This window comes from Muscardinus avellanarius, assembly GCF_963383645.1.
Source record: "Muscardinus avellanarius genome assembly, chromosome: 11".
NCBI lineage: Eukaryota > Metazoa > Chordata > Mammalia > Rodentia > Gliridae > Muscardinus > Muscardinus avellanarius.
In genome coordinates, this window is record NC_137797.1 from 63,243,338 (window position 1) to 63,258,861 (window position 15,524).

General features: G+C 46.3%; 1 protein-coding gene across 2 annotated transcripts in view; it reads right to left on the minus strand.

Moving 5' to 3' along the window:
* Positions 1-6,832, minus strand: part of KIF5A (kinesin family member 5A) — a gene marked incomplete at both ends in the record, with an annotated part of 32,888 nt that extends 26,056 nt beyond the window's left edge. For both annotated transcript variants that reach the window (XM_080706172.1, XM_080706171.1), the window contains one exon: positions 6,704-6,832. In XM_080706172.1, coding sequence (XP_080562298.1) covers positions 6,704-6,832 — 129 coding nt within the window. The remainder of the gene's footprint in view (positions 1-6,703) is intronic.
* Positions 6,833-15,524: the final 8,692 nt, after the last annotated feature.

Sequence of the window (15,524 nt, forward strand, 5' to 3'; positions counted from 1 at the left end):
TATTATTAAAGAAAAATCTTTTTTTTTGCGGGCTGATCTGGGGATGGAACCCAGGGACATTCGACCTCCAAGCTACACCCCCTGCCCTATTTTTTATTCTTTATTTTGAAACAGGGTCTCACTGAGTTGCAGAGGGCCTCACTAAGTAGCTGAGGCTGTCCATGAACCGCGATCCTCCAGTCTCAGCCTCCGGAATATGCTGGGATTACAAGTGTGCGCCTACACACTCGGCGAAATCTTATTGTCTTTCTTTTTTTGGGGGTACTCGGGATTGAACCCAGGGGCATTCTACCTCTGAGCTACTCCCTCAGCCATATATATATATATATATATATATATATATATATATATATATATTATGTATATATGTATATATATATATCCAACATATATATGTATATTTATATTTGTATTTTGAAACAGGATCTCACTAGTTTGATGAGAGCTCACTACTTGCTGAGATTGTCCTTGAACCTATGATCCTCCTGTCTCAGCTTCCCAAGTCCTGGGAGGATAAGTGTGCTCCACCACAACCCGCTTTACTGGAATTTTTAAATTAAAATCACCTCAGTGTTGCCGGGCGTGGTGGCGCACGCTTGTAATCCCCGTGCTTGGGAGGCTGAGACAGGAGGGTCGCGCAGGTTCGAAGCCAGCCTCAGCTACTTAGTGAGGCTCTCGGCAACTTAGTGAGACCCTGTTTCCAAATAAAATATAAAATGGGTCTGGGAGTATAGCCTGGAGGTAGAAAGCCTCTGGGTTCCACCTCCAATAACACAAAAAATAAAAAATAAATAAATATAAAAAATAAAATAAATTTAAAAAAAAATCACCTCCGTGTTTCTCCCATTCAGTGGCAAGAAACAGAATAAAAGCAACACAGCGATCTCCAGGCCATGGCTCTCTTCTGCTCCATCAATGATCCCTACCCAGGCTTCATGAAGCCAGGCACCCAGCCAAAGGGGATTAAACAGAACTCTCAAGCCAATCTTGCCCCGCCCTTCTTTCCTCCTGGGGACCTGGGCAGCGGCACACCCATATCCACACACACACTCACTCAGAACATCCCCAGTTGTAGGATTCTAGAACGCTCTGTGGATGCGCTGCAACGGAGGGCGCTCTCCAAATGCTGAAGTCAGTCATTGGCTGACAAACCCTTTTCTTTAGCGAGGCTGGGAAGTAAGAATAAAGCAGAGTGGGAAGAAGGATGGGGTTCTGAGAACTGCGAGGACAAATAATATCCAAGAGCTAAAAGTGAGTGCATCTGCCCTGAGTGGGGGCGCACACTTGTAATCCCAGCATTCGGGAGGCCGAGACAGGAGGATCGCGGTTCAAGGACAGACTCAGCTACTACTTAGTGAGACCCTTTGCAACTCAGTGAGTCTTATTCTTTATAAAGAATAAAAAATAGGGCTGGGAGGTGTAGCTTGGAGGAAGAATACCCCTGGGTTCCATCCTCAGTACCGCCAAAAAAAAAAAAAAAATGAGTGCATTTAATAATCTCAGAAACAGGGAATGTCATGTGACATGCCTTATGATTTCAGAGGTTCTAGGAAGACCAACCTACTCCCTTATTCTTGAGTGGGCCTCTAAGTTTCAAGGCATTTATTTATTTATTTATTTATTTTGGTACTAGAGCTTGAACCCAGGGACGCTATACCTCTGAGCTATGCCTCCAGCCCTCCCCCCTTTTTGCGGTACTGGGGATGGAACCCAGGGTAATTCTACCTCTGAGTGACACCCCCAGCCCTATTTTTTATTCTTTATTTTGAAACAGGGTCTCACTAAGTTGCAAAAAGGGCCTCACTAAGAGACTGAGGCTGTCTACGAACCGCGATCCTCCTGCCTCAGCCTCCCAAATGCTGGGATTACAAGCGTGCGCCACCACACCCAGCTCACCTCCAGCTCCTTTTATTTTTTTATTTTGAAACAGAGTCTCACTAATTGCTGAGGCTGTCCTCAAACCTTACATCCTCCTATCTCAGTCTCCCAAATACTGAGATTACAGACATACACTGCCACACCCAGCCAGAGTTTCCTGAAGGCAGGAATTTCCTCTAAATGACCAACTCCCCCCACCAAAAAAAAAAAAAAAAAAAAAAACCTGGCTCAGGGGACACTTTTCTTAAACATTTGTTGACTAAACATAGATATTGATGAAGAGCAGAAGATACTAGGAACATGGAGGTTCAGATGAAACAACCAGGAAGAAGATAAAGTGTTAACCAATTCTCACGTTTTAGTTTGTGGGGAGACCGCAAATACAGTATCAATAACATTTAACGTCCCCCCCCCCCTTTTTTTCTTTGAGACAAGGTCTTGCTGAGTTGCCCAGGCTGAGGCTGGCCTCAAACTTGCCATCCTCCTGCCTCAGCCTCCCCAGTTGCTGGAATTACAGGCATGGGCCACTGCACCCAGCTGAGCTAAACAGTTTGTATGTATTATTTTATTTAATGCTCACAGTAATCCTAGGAGGTAGGTACTATTTATTATTATCCATTTTTTTTTCCTTTTTGCGGTACTGGGGATGGAACCCAGAGGCGTTCTACCTCTGAGCTACACCCCCCAGCCCTATTTTTTATTCTTTATTTTGAAACAGGGTCTCCCCGAGTTGCAAAGGGCCTCACTAAGTAGCTGAGGCTGTCCATGAACAGATCCTCCTGTCTCAGCCTCCCGAATGCTGGCATTACAAGCGTGCACCACCACATCTGGCTTTATTATCTCATTTTATAAATAAGAAAACTAAGGCCCAGAGAGGTCAGTTGGCTGGCCCACAGTCACCCTCTGAGAAACAGTAGAGCACAGTTTCAAACAAGAGCAGTCTGATTCCAGGCCCACACCCACAGTGATCAGAGAACTATAGTGCACCAGAGAACTACAGTGCACCGGATCTTTACTGTGGCTTTTAATCCCCCCCCCCCTTCTTGGGCATTTCTCCAAGATTTCCAGCAGGGCATGGTGGCGCACGCTTGTAATTCCAGCACTTGGGAGGCTGAGACAGGAGGATCGCACAGGTTCGAAGCCAGCCTCAGCTACTGAGTGAGGCTCTCAGCAACTTAGTGAGACCCTGTTTCAAATAAAATATAAAAATAGGTCTGGGAGTATAGCCTGGAGGTAGAAAAATCCCTGGGTTCCACCCCCAGTACCACCAAAAAAAAAAAAAAAAAAAAAAGATTTCCAGACAGAAGTCTTTATCACTCCCTTTTTCCAACCATGATCCCACTTTCAGAAACATGAAATTCTCCCACCCACTATTTCAGAGAGGCCTCCCTCACCCTCTCCTCCTCCAGGTAATCCAATACCCTGAGAGGTGGTAAGGTATTATGGACCAGAAACCTGTTTCATTAGAAATACTCCTGGAGTCTCTCTACCTTTCAGGATCTCCCTCCCAGCCCACAGGGCTCAGCACCCCTCACAGCCTTCTCCTAGGGCCTCTCTTCTGAGTCGCACAATCTGAGTTCTTTGTTCTCCTTTAACCCACTCCGAGCCTCCTCGTTGTGTCCTTGTCCTGGAAAGGCCCAACAATGTTCTGTAGTTTTCCATCACGTGTGCTGATTAAAGCTAATGGGGGCCTAAGATCGGGGGCTCAAAGATGACCAAGCTGATCAGCGCTCAAGAAAGCACTTAGGACAACCTGAACTTAAAACACCAGGCCTGATTTCCATGGTGACACCCCTGGGGATTGTTGCCATAGTAACGCTGGAGAAGACACTGGCCACAGTGAACATTACTTCCCTTCTCATTTTCCTTAATGAGATTCCCCAAAAGCTAAGGGGAGCCTTGCTCCTCCCTTCAGATAGCACCCCAAACCATACTAATTCTAATCATTCTGCAGGTCCCAGCCTACCTTTTCCAAACTAGGTACTTGATGGTCCTGATCTCTTGCCTCTTTAAGAACTCACTTAACTTTTGGGAGACCCCAGGGATATAGCTTGTGAACACATGAATAAAAGAGAGGGAAGCCGGGCGTGGTGGCACCCGCTTGTAATCCCAGTACTTTGGAGACTGAGACAGGAGGATCACAGGTTCAAAGCCAGCCTCAGCAGCTTAGTGAGGCTCTCAGCAACTTAGTAAGATTCTCTTTCCCAATAAAATATAAAATAGGTCTGGGCGTGAAGCCCAGAGATAGAAAGCCCGTGGGTTTCACCCCCAGTACCACAGAAAAACAAAACACAAAAGAGAGAGAGAGAAAGAGAAAGAGAGAGAGAGGAGTGTGTGTGTGTGTGTGTGTGTGTGTGTGTGTGTGTGTGTATCTGGCACAGTTGAAGCAACCCAAACAGCAAACACTGGAGCATTTCTGAGAAAGATCAAGGCAGAGGAAGACAGAGAGACACTATAAGTCAGGCCCTTAATTTTGGCTACCCTCTCTCCTCCAGATTTCTGGGAGAAGTTAGAGAAATAGGGGGGAAATAATACGCCCTGAGCTATCTCTCCAGCTTACTCTATCTTCTTAGGAATGGAGCCTAAGAGAGTAAGGGTTTCTGAAGCCCAGAGCCAGCTGCAGTGCTGCAGAGGCAAATGGAAGAAGAATCGTCACGGAAGGAGCAGGTGATGGATTTGGAAAAATTATCCTCTCCCTCCCTTGCTCATCCGTCACCCTCCCAGACATTCTGAAGCAGCTTCCTCCTCTGATCTCGGACAGTTCCCTACGCACTGGCCCCCAAAAAAGGCTAGAGGAAAAAAAGAGAAAAAGAGGTTGATGTCATTCCTTCAGTGGGGCCCTTGAGGATCGCCTCAAAATCATGTCTCTTGCAGTCCTCATTCCACTAAATGTAAATGAATAAATAATAAGTCCAGGAAGGCAAGCTCCGGAATGTTGCCTGAGACAAAATGGCCCCCTGTATGCCTTTATCTTGAGTGAGAGATTGGCAGCAGGGCTCCGGCAAGGAATTATAGAGCGGACAAAGGTACAGCCCCACAGATGTCAGGCAGAACAAACAGAAAGATGATCTGCGTGGAGCTGAGAGAGAATCTAAACTGGCAGGGGCCTGGGCTTCTCTTCATCTCTCCTCCCTCCCATCTCCCGGGTCTCTTCTGCTTTGCGGGGCAAACTGGACAGATCGACACCTCAACCCCTCCTCCCAGCATCATCCCCTGACTCATCCCACAAACCAGGATGGCCCGGAAAGCTTAAAGGAGTTGCCTCAGACTTATCGGAAAAACCTTCCAGAACAACCTTCCAGAAGAAAGAAGTTGCACAGCCTGAGGCTCCTGAGGCAAAGAAAAAGAGCTCCTATCCTTGCGGTAAACACACATGCACACACACTCACGCATCTGTACGCACACGCATCCAAGCAAAAGCAGCACCTGAGTTCAGGGCTGAGTGAGGGTGGTGATCGGCTGCAAGGGGAGGAGCCTTAGGGCTCCATGAAGGCCTGTTTACAAAAAGTCCCATTGTCACAGAGCGCTAGGCTCTCCACAAGCACGTTTCCAACTGCTTTGTGTCAGGCTCTGGATCAAAGATACATAAGAAGCACCCCTGACCTTGAAGATTGCCCTCAAATAAGCCCCTCCCTCCTCAAACTGGCGACAGTTTCCTGGCTCAGCACCCCTCCAGCCCGGGATTGTACGCCATGTCCTTTGACCCCACACACATCCTGAAGGCCCTACCAACCTAGGAAAGGTGGAATGGGCGAGGCCTAGAAGTTCCCTTTGGGCCAACACAGATAAAGGTCCAGAAGAGAAATCTGGGGAGACAATGAGGTAGGAAGGAAACGGTGTGAGCTTTGCAATCCCAGAGTGGGCTCAGGTCTAGGAACCAAATAGATCTACAGATTATCAGCATGACCTTGAGAAAGTCACTCAACTTCTTTGGGCCTCAATCTCCTCATCTGTAAAATGGAAATATCGATATTACTTCAGAGTACTGTTTTGAGGATTAAGTGCTTTACACAAAATAACAAAACAGAGTAAATATTTATTCCCCTAAACATCGTCCCCATGGTTAGGGGCTGTCATGATAAGGCAGAGGTCCACTGCTGCCTTTCACGGGATCATCCAGAGGAAGGATGAATAAGCAAGTATGGGGCATTTTCTGTTTGGGTGGAGGGTGGCTGGGGAGTATGAAATCCTCTTCCTACTGTACCTGGAATGGAAAGGGAGCCGGGTCCTTAAGATCTCAGCGGCTCCCACCCCCCCAAGCTGGGTGTGGCATCAACATATTTCTTTCCCAGAAAACCCTTCATCAGACCTGCGTCCCCCTCCCCCAAGTCCAGGCTGTAACTACTTCAGGGGATGATAGAGGGCTTGGCTCTAGAGCCTGTGCCCACTTACACCTCCACAAAGACCCTGGGCTGCCCACCTCCCACCCAGTCCATCTACTCCCCTGCCCCACCTTTCCTGGGAGGTGGGGTAGGGCACAGAGTCAATAACAAAGGGAAGGTGTGCTTTCTGTGGGGGAGAGGAGAAACGTCAGAAAATCCCGGACTGGCTCTGAGGGGTGGGGACGCTGCAGAGAGTGGCAACGGGGAGCTGGGTCTCCTGATGGCCGGAAGGTGCCCCCTCCCGCTCTGCAGAGACCTGGCCGCAGGCCTCGCCGGCCACACCCTGACGTCCGGAGGCCGGGGAGAGAGGGAGGCCGCCGCGAAGAGGACGGAGGCTGAGCGGCGGGGAGGGGCGCAGAGTGACCGCCCGCGGCTGAGGCTCTGCGGGGGAGAAGAGTCAGCCTCCCGCCCCTCCCCGAATTCCCCGACGGGGCACCACTCACCCCAATAACGACGCTGTCGTCCCCCTGGAAAATGGGGATGAACTTGTCCCCCCGCAGGATCTCAGCCTGGTTCAGCGGCCGGAATCGGCAGAGCACCTTGATGCTGCATTCGTTGTTGGTCTCCGCCATGGTGGTCGCGGCCTGGGGCTGGGCGGGGTGCGCTCGGAGGGGCGGCTTAGGTGGGGCGGAGGCGGAGGCAGGTGCACCGCGGCTGGGCGGAGGACGCGGCTGCGGAGCCCGGCGGAGGCGGGAAGCGGGGCGGGCGCGCTCGGGCTCCGGGGCGCAGGGATGCGGGCGAGCGGGCTCCGGTCCTCGGCGCTCTGCCTCTCCGCCCCTCGCGCTGCAGCCGCGCTGCGGGCCTGGGCGGGGCGCGGCCGCCGCGGGGCGGGGCTTCCCTCGCGGGGGGCGATGCTCCTGACGTCGCCCACCCCGGGGTGGGGCCGGGCTCCCTCGTCGCCTCCTTCCCTTGAGCGGAACACTCGGAGATAACCTTGCCCTCACCCCTTCCCCGCCCAACTCGCTAGCTGCATCCCACCCCACCCCCGGCCTGTGTGTTCCTCCCTGACTCCGCCTCCTGGAAGGGATGCGGGGACTGAGGTGGGCCTGCCCTGGGAGGGGGACCCGTAGACCTCCCATCCCCTTTGTTACGGGGCGTCCCTCACCCTTAACACAGTTCTCCCTCCGATCTGGGAGCACACTTCTCACTCCCCCTCCTCCCGCCCGCACCACACACATCAGAAGCCAGACTTCCCACCCGGCCATTCAGCCTCCAAGGGCAGCTACCTGGACCCCAATAGAGAAGGGTGTCCAGGGAGGAGCGTCAAGGAAGGGTCCAGCTGCTTCTTTCCCCTTCTACATCCCAAAGTGCACCCCCTTCTCTCCCTAACAAACACATCAGGTCCCCAGTTTGAAGAAAGAGAAACTCCCATTGTGGACTATCAGAATTTAAAAACAGACCAAACTGTGGGTTTTTTTTTTTTTGCTTGTTTGTTTGTTTGTTTGTTTGTTTGTTTTGCCTCCTAGGCGGCTGGGAGGAGGTGAGCCAGAATAAGGATGGTAACAGGGATGGGTAAGACTAGAGGGCTCTAAGAGGGCAATGCCCCGAATTGGGGTCTCAGGCAGGGTGTGTGTGTGTGTGTGTGTGTGTGTGTGTGTGTGTGTGTGTTTCTTGGCCTGGCTGCCATTGGGCAGGGCCACAACACAACACCCCAGACCCTTCCTCAGCCTTCTATTCACTGCTTCCTCCCCCGCCCTGGTAAAAAACAAAAACAAAACAAAACAAAAAAACAGAGATCCTTTGCCCTTCTTGACTCCCGGTCAGACTCCTGCTGCAGCCCCTGGGCAGAACCACCCAGAAGCTGGCCACATTGATTTTCTTCATGTCGCAGGCCTCTTCTGGCCAACAGAGTTGGACTGCAGGAGTTGAGACTCTAGGCCAAGGGGAGAGGCAGGGTGACTGGAGAAGAGAAGACAGGGAGGCTTTGCTCAGAGGAGGGAGCCGCTTAGGTGAGGCGGAGGCCGAGGGCAGGGGTCACTTAGACGCTGGAGTGAGGTGAGAGGTAAATGGCCTGGCCAGACAAGGCCCAGCCACCTAGGACTCAGCTGAGGGGTTCCCTATGTTGAGCGGATGCTACTAACCCACTTGGAGTCTTAAGGCAACTGAAGGAAAGGGGTCAAACAGAAGGAACCAAATGGGCGGGCAGGAGGATGACAGAAAGAGATGGAGGGGAGCCAGGAGCGAGAACAGCGATGAGGTCCAGACTCAGGAACTTTCCAGTCATTGGGTTTGGCACTACTTCGAAGGGCTGCAGCATTCTGCAAGCTCAGAACACATCCCAGCCTCAGGCTCCCATGGGCCCTGAGGTGACATCCTTAGTAAAAAGCTGTAAAATGCCACCTCAGAGAGGGTCCCTAGTCAGAGACAAGAGTTCAGTGGGTGTGCCACCACTCCCCAAAGAACAATGTGGTGAGTTTTTCATAAAGCTGGATTGTTAAATTTCAAACGACAGTCTTCAATTGGTGTGTGTCCTTCCCAACTCAGTGAGACCTGTTTCAAAAATAAAAAGACAACTGGGCGTGGTGGCGCACGCTTGTAATCCCAGCATTTGGGAGGCTAAAACGGGAGGATTGTGGTTTGTGGACAGCCTCAGCTACTTAGTGAGGCCCTTTGCAACATTGTGAGACCCTGTTTCAAAATAAAGAATAAAAAAGTAGGGCTGGGGGTGTAGCTTGGAGGTAGAATGCCCCTGGGTTCCATCCCCAGTAACACACACACACACACACACACACACACACACACACACACACACACATTTAATCCCAGTATTTGGAGGCTGAGAAAGGAGGATCCGGATTCACGGCCAGCCTCAACTCCTTAGTGAGGCTCTTTGCAAATTAGTAAGATCCTGTTTCAAAATAAAAAATAGCCAGGTGTGGTGGCGCACACTAGTGCTTGGGAGGCGGAGACAGGAGGATCGCGCAGGTTTGAAGCCAGTCTCTCTGGCTTAAGAGACCCTGTTTCCAAATTTAAAAAAATATAAAAATAAGCCGGGCATGGTGGCGCACGCTTGTAATCCCAGCATTCGGGAGGCTGAGACCTGGAGGATCGCGGTTCACGGACAGCCTCAGCTACTTAGTGAGGCCCTCTGCAACTCAGTGAGACCTGGTTTCAAAATAAAGAATAAAAAATAGGGCAGGAGGTGTAGCTCGGGAGGTCAAATCCCCTTGGGTTCCACCCCCAGACCCGCAAAAAAAAAAAATAGGTCTGGGAGTGTAGCCCAGAGGTAGAAGGGTTCCATCCCCAATACCACCAATAAATAAATAAATAAATAAATAAATAAATAACAAAAAATTGGGCTGGAGAGCCGGGCATGGTAGCACACGCTTGTAATCCCAGCATTTGAGAGGCTGAGACAGGAGGATATCACAGGTTCAAAGCCAGCCTCAGTTACTTATCGAGGCTCTCAGCGACTTAGTGAGACCCTGTTTCCAAATATAAAATAAGTCAGGGGTGTAGCCCAGAGTTAGAGGCCCCTGGGTTCCATCCCCAAGATCACAAAAAATAAAATAAAATAAAATAAAAATAAAAAGGTGACCGGCGGCAGCAGCAGCGAATTCACCGAGTCCACTATAGCTCCATCTGCGCACTCATCAACAGTGAGTCAAACTGTGGCCCCTAGATGAGAAATCCCAGTACTGCACTCCCAGGGACTTGACCCAGTGCGGGAGTGGTGGTGGCAGAGATATCACACCATAGAAGAATGCCCAACCTGCCCCCCCCCATGGTCTAAAGCAGCCTCGATTGACTCCCTGGGTCTGAGACTCTGCGATACAACCCAGTAAAGGAGTAGTGGGGACCGAGATACCACAGACTCAAGATCCAGAGCACCTTAAGTAAAGTCGTAGTGACCCAAGGGAAGAACCCAGAGAAGGCACTAACTTCCGAAATCATGGGAAAGAGGAATAACAATGGAGTGAATGCCCACAACCCCACAACATCAGAACCTGATAAAACAGAAATTTAGAATGCCGGGCGTGGTGGCGCACGCTTGTAATCCCCGCGCTTGGGAGGCGGAGACAGGAGGATCGTGCAGGTTTGAAGCCACTCGCGCTGGCGTAAGAGACCCTGTTTCAAAAATATAAAATAGGTCTGGGAGTGTAGCCCGGAGGTAGAAGGGCTTCCAGGAACCCCAGTACCACAAAAAAAAAAAAAAAACAGAAATTTAGAGATTTCTAGAAGATCAAATCAGGAAAATAACTGTAGAAATAATAGAGGTGTTTCAAAAAGAATTCAGAGAGAGCCAAAAAGAGATAAAGGTTGCAATTAATGAAGTAAAGGCCTCAATTCAAAGTACAAACAACTGACTAGACCACATGGAGAATAGAATCTCGCTCTTAGAAGATGATCAATCCAAAAATGAACGCATGGTTTCTAATCTAGAAAAAAAATTCGACAGCAGGAATCTGACATTGAAGAAATATGGGCCCATTTTAAGAGAGCTAACCTAAGAATAATTGGAATAGAGGAGGGAAAAGAAGGTGAAACCAAAGGGATCAGTAATATCTTCAAAGAAATAATAGCAGAAAAATTTCTAAACATAGAGCAAGAGGTCGATACACAGGTCCAGGAAACTTATAGAACTCCCTTTAGACAGGATCAGAGAAGAGGATCCCCACGCCACATAATTGTCAAAATGACCAATGTGGAAGCCAAGCAGAGAATCTTAAAGGCAACAAAAACAAAGGGCCAAGTGACATTCAGAGGCAAACCGATTAGAATCACTCCAGACTTCCCAAACCAAGTCATGAGAGCCAGAAGGGCTTGGAGTAACATATTCCAAACTCTGAAAGAAAACAACTTCCAGCCAAAAATTTCCTACCCAGCAAAACTTTCTATCAAATTAAATGGGGAAATAAGAAACTTCCACAACAAACAGAAACTGAAGGAATTTATGTCTTCAAAACCAGCGCTAGAAGCCGGGCGTGGTGGCGCACGCTTGTAATCCCAGCATTCGGGAGGCTGAGACCTGGAGGATCGCGGTTCGCGGACAGCCTCAGCTACTTAGTGAGGCCCTCTGCAACTCAGTGAGACCCGGTTTCAAAATAAAGAATAAAAAATAGGGCAGGGGGTGTAGCTCAGAGGTCGAATGCCCCTGGGTTCCATCTCCAGACCCACAAAAAAAAAAAAAAAAAAAAAAACCAGCGCTAGAGAAAATACTCAGAGATTAACTACAAAGAAGAAATAGGTAACACACACCAGAACCAGAGAAACAAGATTTTCCATCCAACAGACAACTAAGATTGGTTATCTGTGGAGATTCATTATTTATGTTAGTCTTTTACCTATCTCTAAATTGTATTGTTTGCTTTTATTGTTGCTAATTCTTAGGATTTCTAGTTGGAATATTAATATGCCTTCAGATATAGCATTTGGAAATATTTTATCCCATTCTATCAGTAACTTTTAACTCTGTTTACATTGTCTTTGGATATACAATATTTTTTTATTTTTTAGGGAGCTTGTTTACCCTTTTGTTGCCTGTGCCATTGAAATCATATCCAAGAAATCACTGCCAATTTCAAAGTTGTGAGGTTTTATGACCTAGATTTTCTTCTAAAAGTTTATAGTCTTAAGATTTATATTTAGGCTTGGTATCAGACAAATGAAACTGTTATGTGAGATTATCATTTTTAATTTTAGATAAATTGCCATAATACTAGATGTCAACTACTAAGCCAAGCATGGGTGGGAGGTATAGGGAGAGAATGGGGTGGGGATTGGGTGGGGGCTGACTGGGAAAAGTCTGCATGTATGTCTACAAAAGTATGTATCCTACTAAGATGTATGAATACAGTGCACCAATAAAAAAAAAAAGGAAAAAAAAAAAAGATTTATATTTAGGTCTTTTATCTATTTTGAGTTAATATTGTATATGGTGTTAGGTAAGGGTCCAATTTTATTCTTTTCCATGTAATTATTATTTTTCAACAATATTTAGTTAAAAGATAATTATTTCCTCCACCAAATGTTCGTGGAAACCCTGTCAAAAATAACTTGACAATATATGGAAGAATTTATCTCTAGGCTTTTATTTAACTCCAATGGTTTATATATCTGCCTTTAGAACAGTACTACACTGTTTCAATTATTGTAGCTTTATATGGTCTGAAATCAGAAAATATACATCTTCTAGCTTTGTTCTTTTTCGAGATCGTTTTGGGTATCTAGAGTCTATATCCCATATTAGGATAGATTTTTTGTGAAAAATAAAGAAATAAATATATGATAATTTCACCTTAAAAAAGAAAAAGAAAGAAATATTCTCTGGTAAGAAAGAAAGCAAAAAGAAATGTTGAAATGTTATCTTTAAGTCATCAAAAGCTTGGTATCAGACAAATGAAACTGTTATGTGAGATTATCATCGTTAATATTGGATAAATTGCTATAATACTAGAGATCAACCACTAAGCCAAGCATGGGAAGGAGAGATGGGGAGGGAACGGGGTGGGGATTGGGTAGGGGGTAACTGGGCGATGTGTGCATGTATGTCTACAAAAGTATTATTTTTATCCCATTATGATGTATGAATACAGTGCACCAATAAAAAATAAAAATAATATAAATAAATAAATAAAAAGGCTGGGGGGTGCAGCTCAGAGGTAGAATGGCCCTGGATTTAACCCCCAGAATCACAAAAAAGTAAGTAAATAAATAAATAAATAAATAAATAAATAATAAAAAGACTAGCCGGGCGTGGTGGCACACGCTTGTAATCCCAGCATTTGGGAGGCTGAGACTGGAGGATCGTGGTTCGTGGACAGCTTCAGCTACCAAGTGAGGCCCTCTGCAACTCAGTGAGACCCAGTTTCAAAATAAAGAATAAAAAAAAAAAATAGGGCAGGGGTGTAGCTCGGAGGTCAAATGCGCCTGGGTTCCATCCCCAGACCCACAAAAATAAATAAATAAATAAATAAATAAATAAATAAATAAATACTAAAAAATAGGGCTGGGGTGTAGCTTGGAGGTAGAATGCCCCTGGGTTCCACCCCCAATAGAGCAGGAAAAAAAAAGAAAAGAAAAGAAACTTCAGAGCTAGCTGTGGTGGACCATGCTTATATCTCAGTACTTGGAAGGCTGAGACAGAAGGATCAAGGTTTGAGGACAGCCTTGACTACTTAGTAAGGCCCTCCTCAACTCAGTGAGACCCTGTTTCAAAATAAAGAATAAATATTCGGCCAGGTGTGGTGGTGTATGTTTGTAATCCCAGTATTTGGGAGACTGAGACAGGAGGATCCCAGTTTGAGGACATCCTCAGCTACTTAGTGAGACCCTTTGCAAGTCAGTGAGACCTTGTTTCAAAATAAAGAATAAGCCGGGCGTGGTAGCACACGCTTATAATGCCAGCATTTGGGAGGGTGACACTGGAGGATCGAGGTTTGAAGACAACTTCAGTTACTTAGGCCCTTTGCAACTCAGTGAGATCTGGTTTCAAAATAAAGAATAAAAAAATCGGGTTGGGAGTGTAGCTCGGGGATAGAATGCCCCTGGGTTCCATCCCCAGTACTGCAAAAGAGAAAGAAAGAAAGAAAATAAAGAAAGGAAGAAAGAAAGAAAGAAAGAAAGAAAGAAAGAAAGAAAGAAAGAAAGAAAGAAAGGGAGGGAGAGAGGGAGAAAGGGAGGAAGGAAGGAAGGAAGGAAGGAAGGAAGGAAGGAAGGAAGGAAGGAAGAAAGGGCGGGGTATAGCTTGGAGGTAGAATGCCCCTAAGTTTTATCCCTAATATTGGAAAAAAAAATTCAGCTGGACATGTCTGTAATCCCAGTACTTACAGGTTCATAGCCAGCCTTGGCAACTTAATAAGGCTCTCAGCAATTTAGTGAGGCCTTGTTTCTAAATAAAAAAATATTGCCACTATTTTTTGGGGGGTGGGTTTGAGGATGAAACCCAAGGGTATAAAAAATAAAATGGGTCTGAGGGTGTAGTTCAGGGGTAGAATGTCCCTGTGTTCCATCTGCAATACCAAAATAAAAGTAATTAAATAAATAAGAGTTGGGTGTGGTGGCACATGCTTGTAATCCCAGTATTACAGGTTGAGGTTGAGACAGGATGGCAGGCTCAAGGCAAGCCTCAGCTACTTAATGAGTTCCTCTGTAATTCAGTGAGACCCCGTTTCAAAATAAAGAATAAAAAATAGGGCTAGGGGCATAGCTCAGAAGTAGAATGTCCCTGGGTTCAATCCCCAGTTCTGCAATAAATAAATAAATAAATAAATAAATAAATAAATAAATAAATTTCAAGCCATGTGTGGTGGCATACACTGTAATCCCAGTATTTAGGAGGCTAAGACAGGAAGATTGCAGATTCCAGTTTCAAGGTCCGTCTCCACAAGTAATGAGACTCTCATCAACCTAGCAAGACCCTGTTTTAAAATAATAATAAAAGACCAGGCACAGTGGCACATGCCTGTAATCCCAGTATTTGGGATGCTGAGACTGGAGGATTGCAGGTTCACAGCCAGCCTCAGCAACTTAGGCCCTCTGCAACTTAGTGAGACCCTGTTTTCAAATAAAAAATAAATCAGGGCTGGGGGTATAGTTCAGAGATAGAATGCTTCTGGGTTCAATCCCTAGTACCACACATATACACACACATAATGCTTGTAACTTCATTACTTGGGTGGCTAAGAGAGAAGGATCGCAGGGCTGGAGTGTAGCTCGGAGATAGAATGCTCCTGGGTTCAATCCCCAGAACCAAAAATAAATAAATAAATAAATAAATAAATAAATAAATAAGCCGGGAGTGGTGGCACACGCTTGTAATCCCAGCATTTGGGAGGCTGAGACAGGAAGATCGTGGTTCAGGACAGACTCAGCTACTTAGTGAGGCCCTCCGCAACTTAGTGAGACCCCGTTTCAAAATAAAGAATAAAAAAGAAAGCAAGGGGGTGTATTCATTTCGAGTCACCCCCTCATGCCATTTTGGCATGGGGCTATATTTCTATTTTCTGTATTTCTATCTTTCTAATAAACTTCTTTAAATCTTCAAAAAAAGAGAAAAAGAAAAAAGAAAGCAAGGGGTATAGGTCAGAGGTTGAATGTCCCTGGGTTCCATCCCCAGACCCGCAAAATAAATAAATAAATAAATAAATAAATAAATAAATAAATAATAGGGCAGGGGTAGAATGCCCCCAGGTTCAATCCTCACTAACATATATATTTCATATATATATATATATGAAATATATATATTATATATATATAAATATATAAATATATATATATATAAATATATATATATATATATATATATATATAATTTCATTT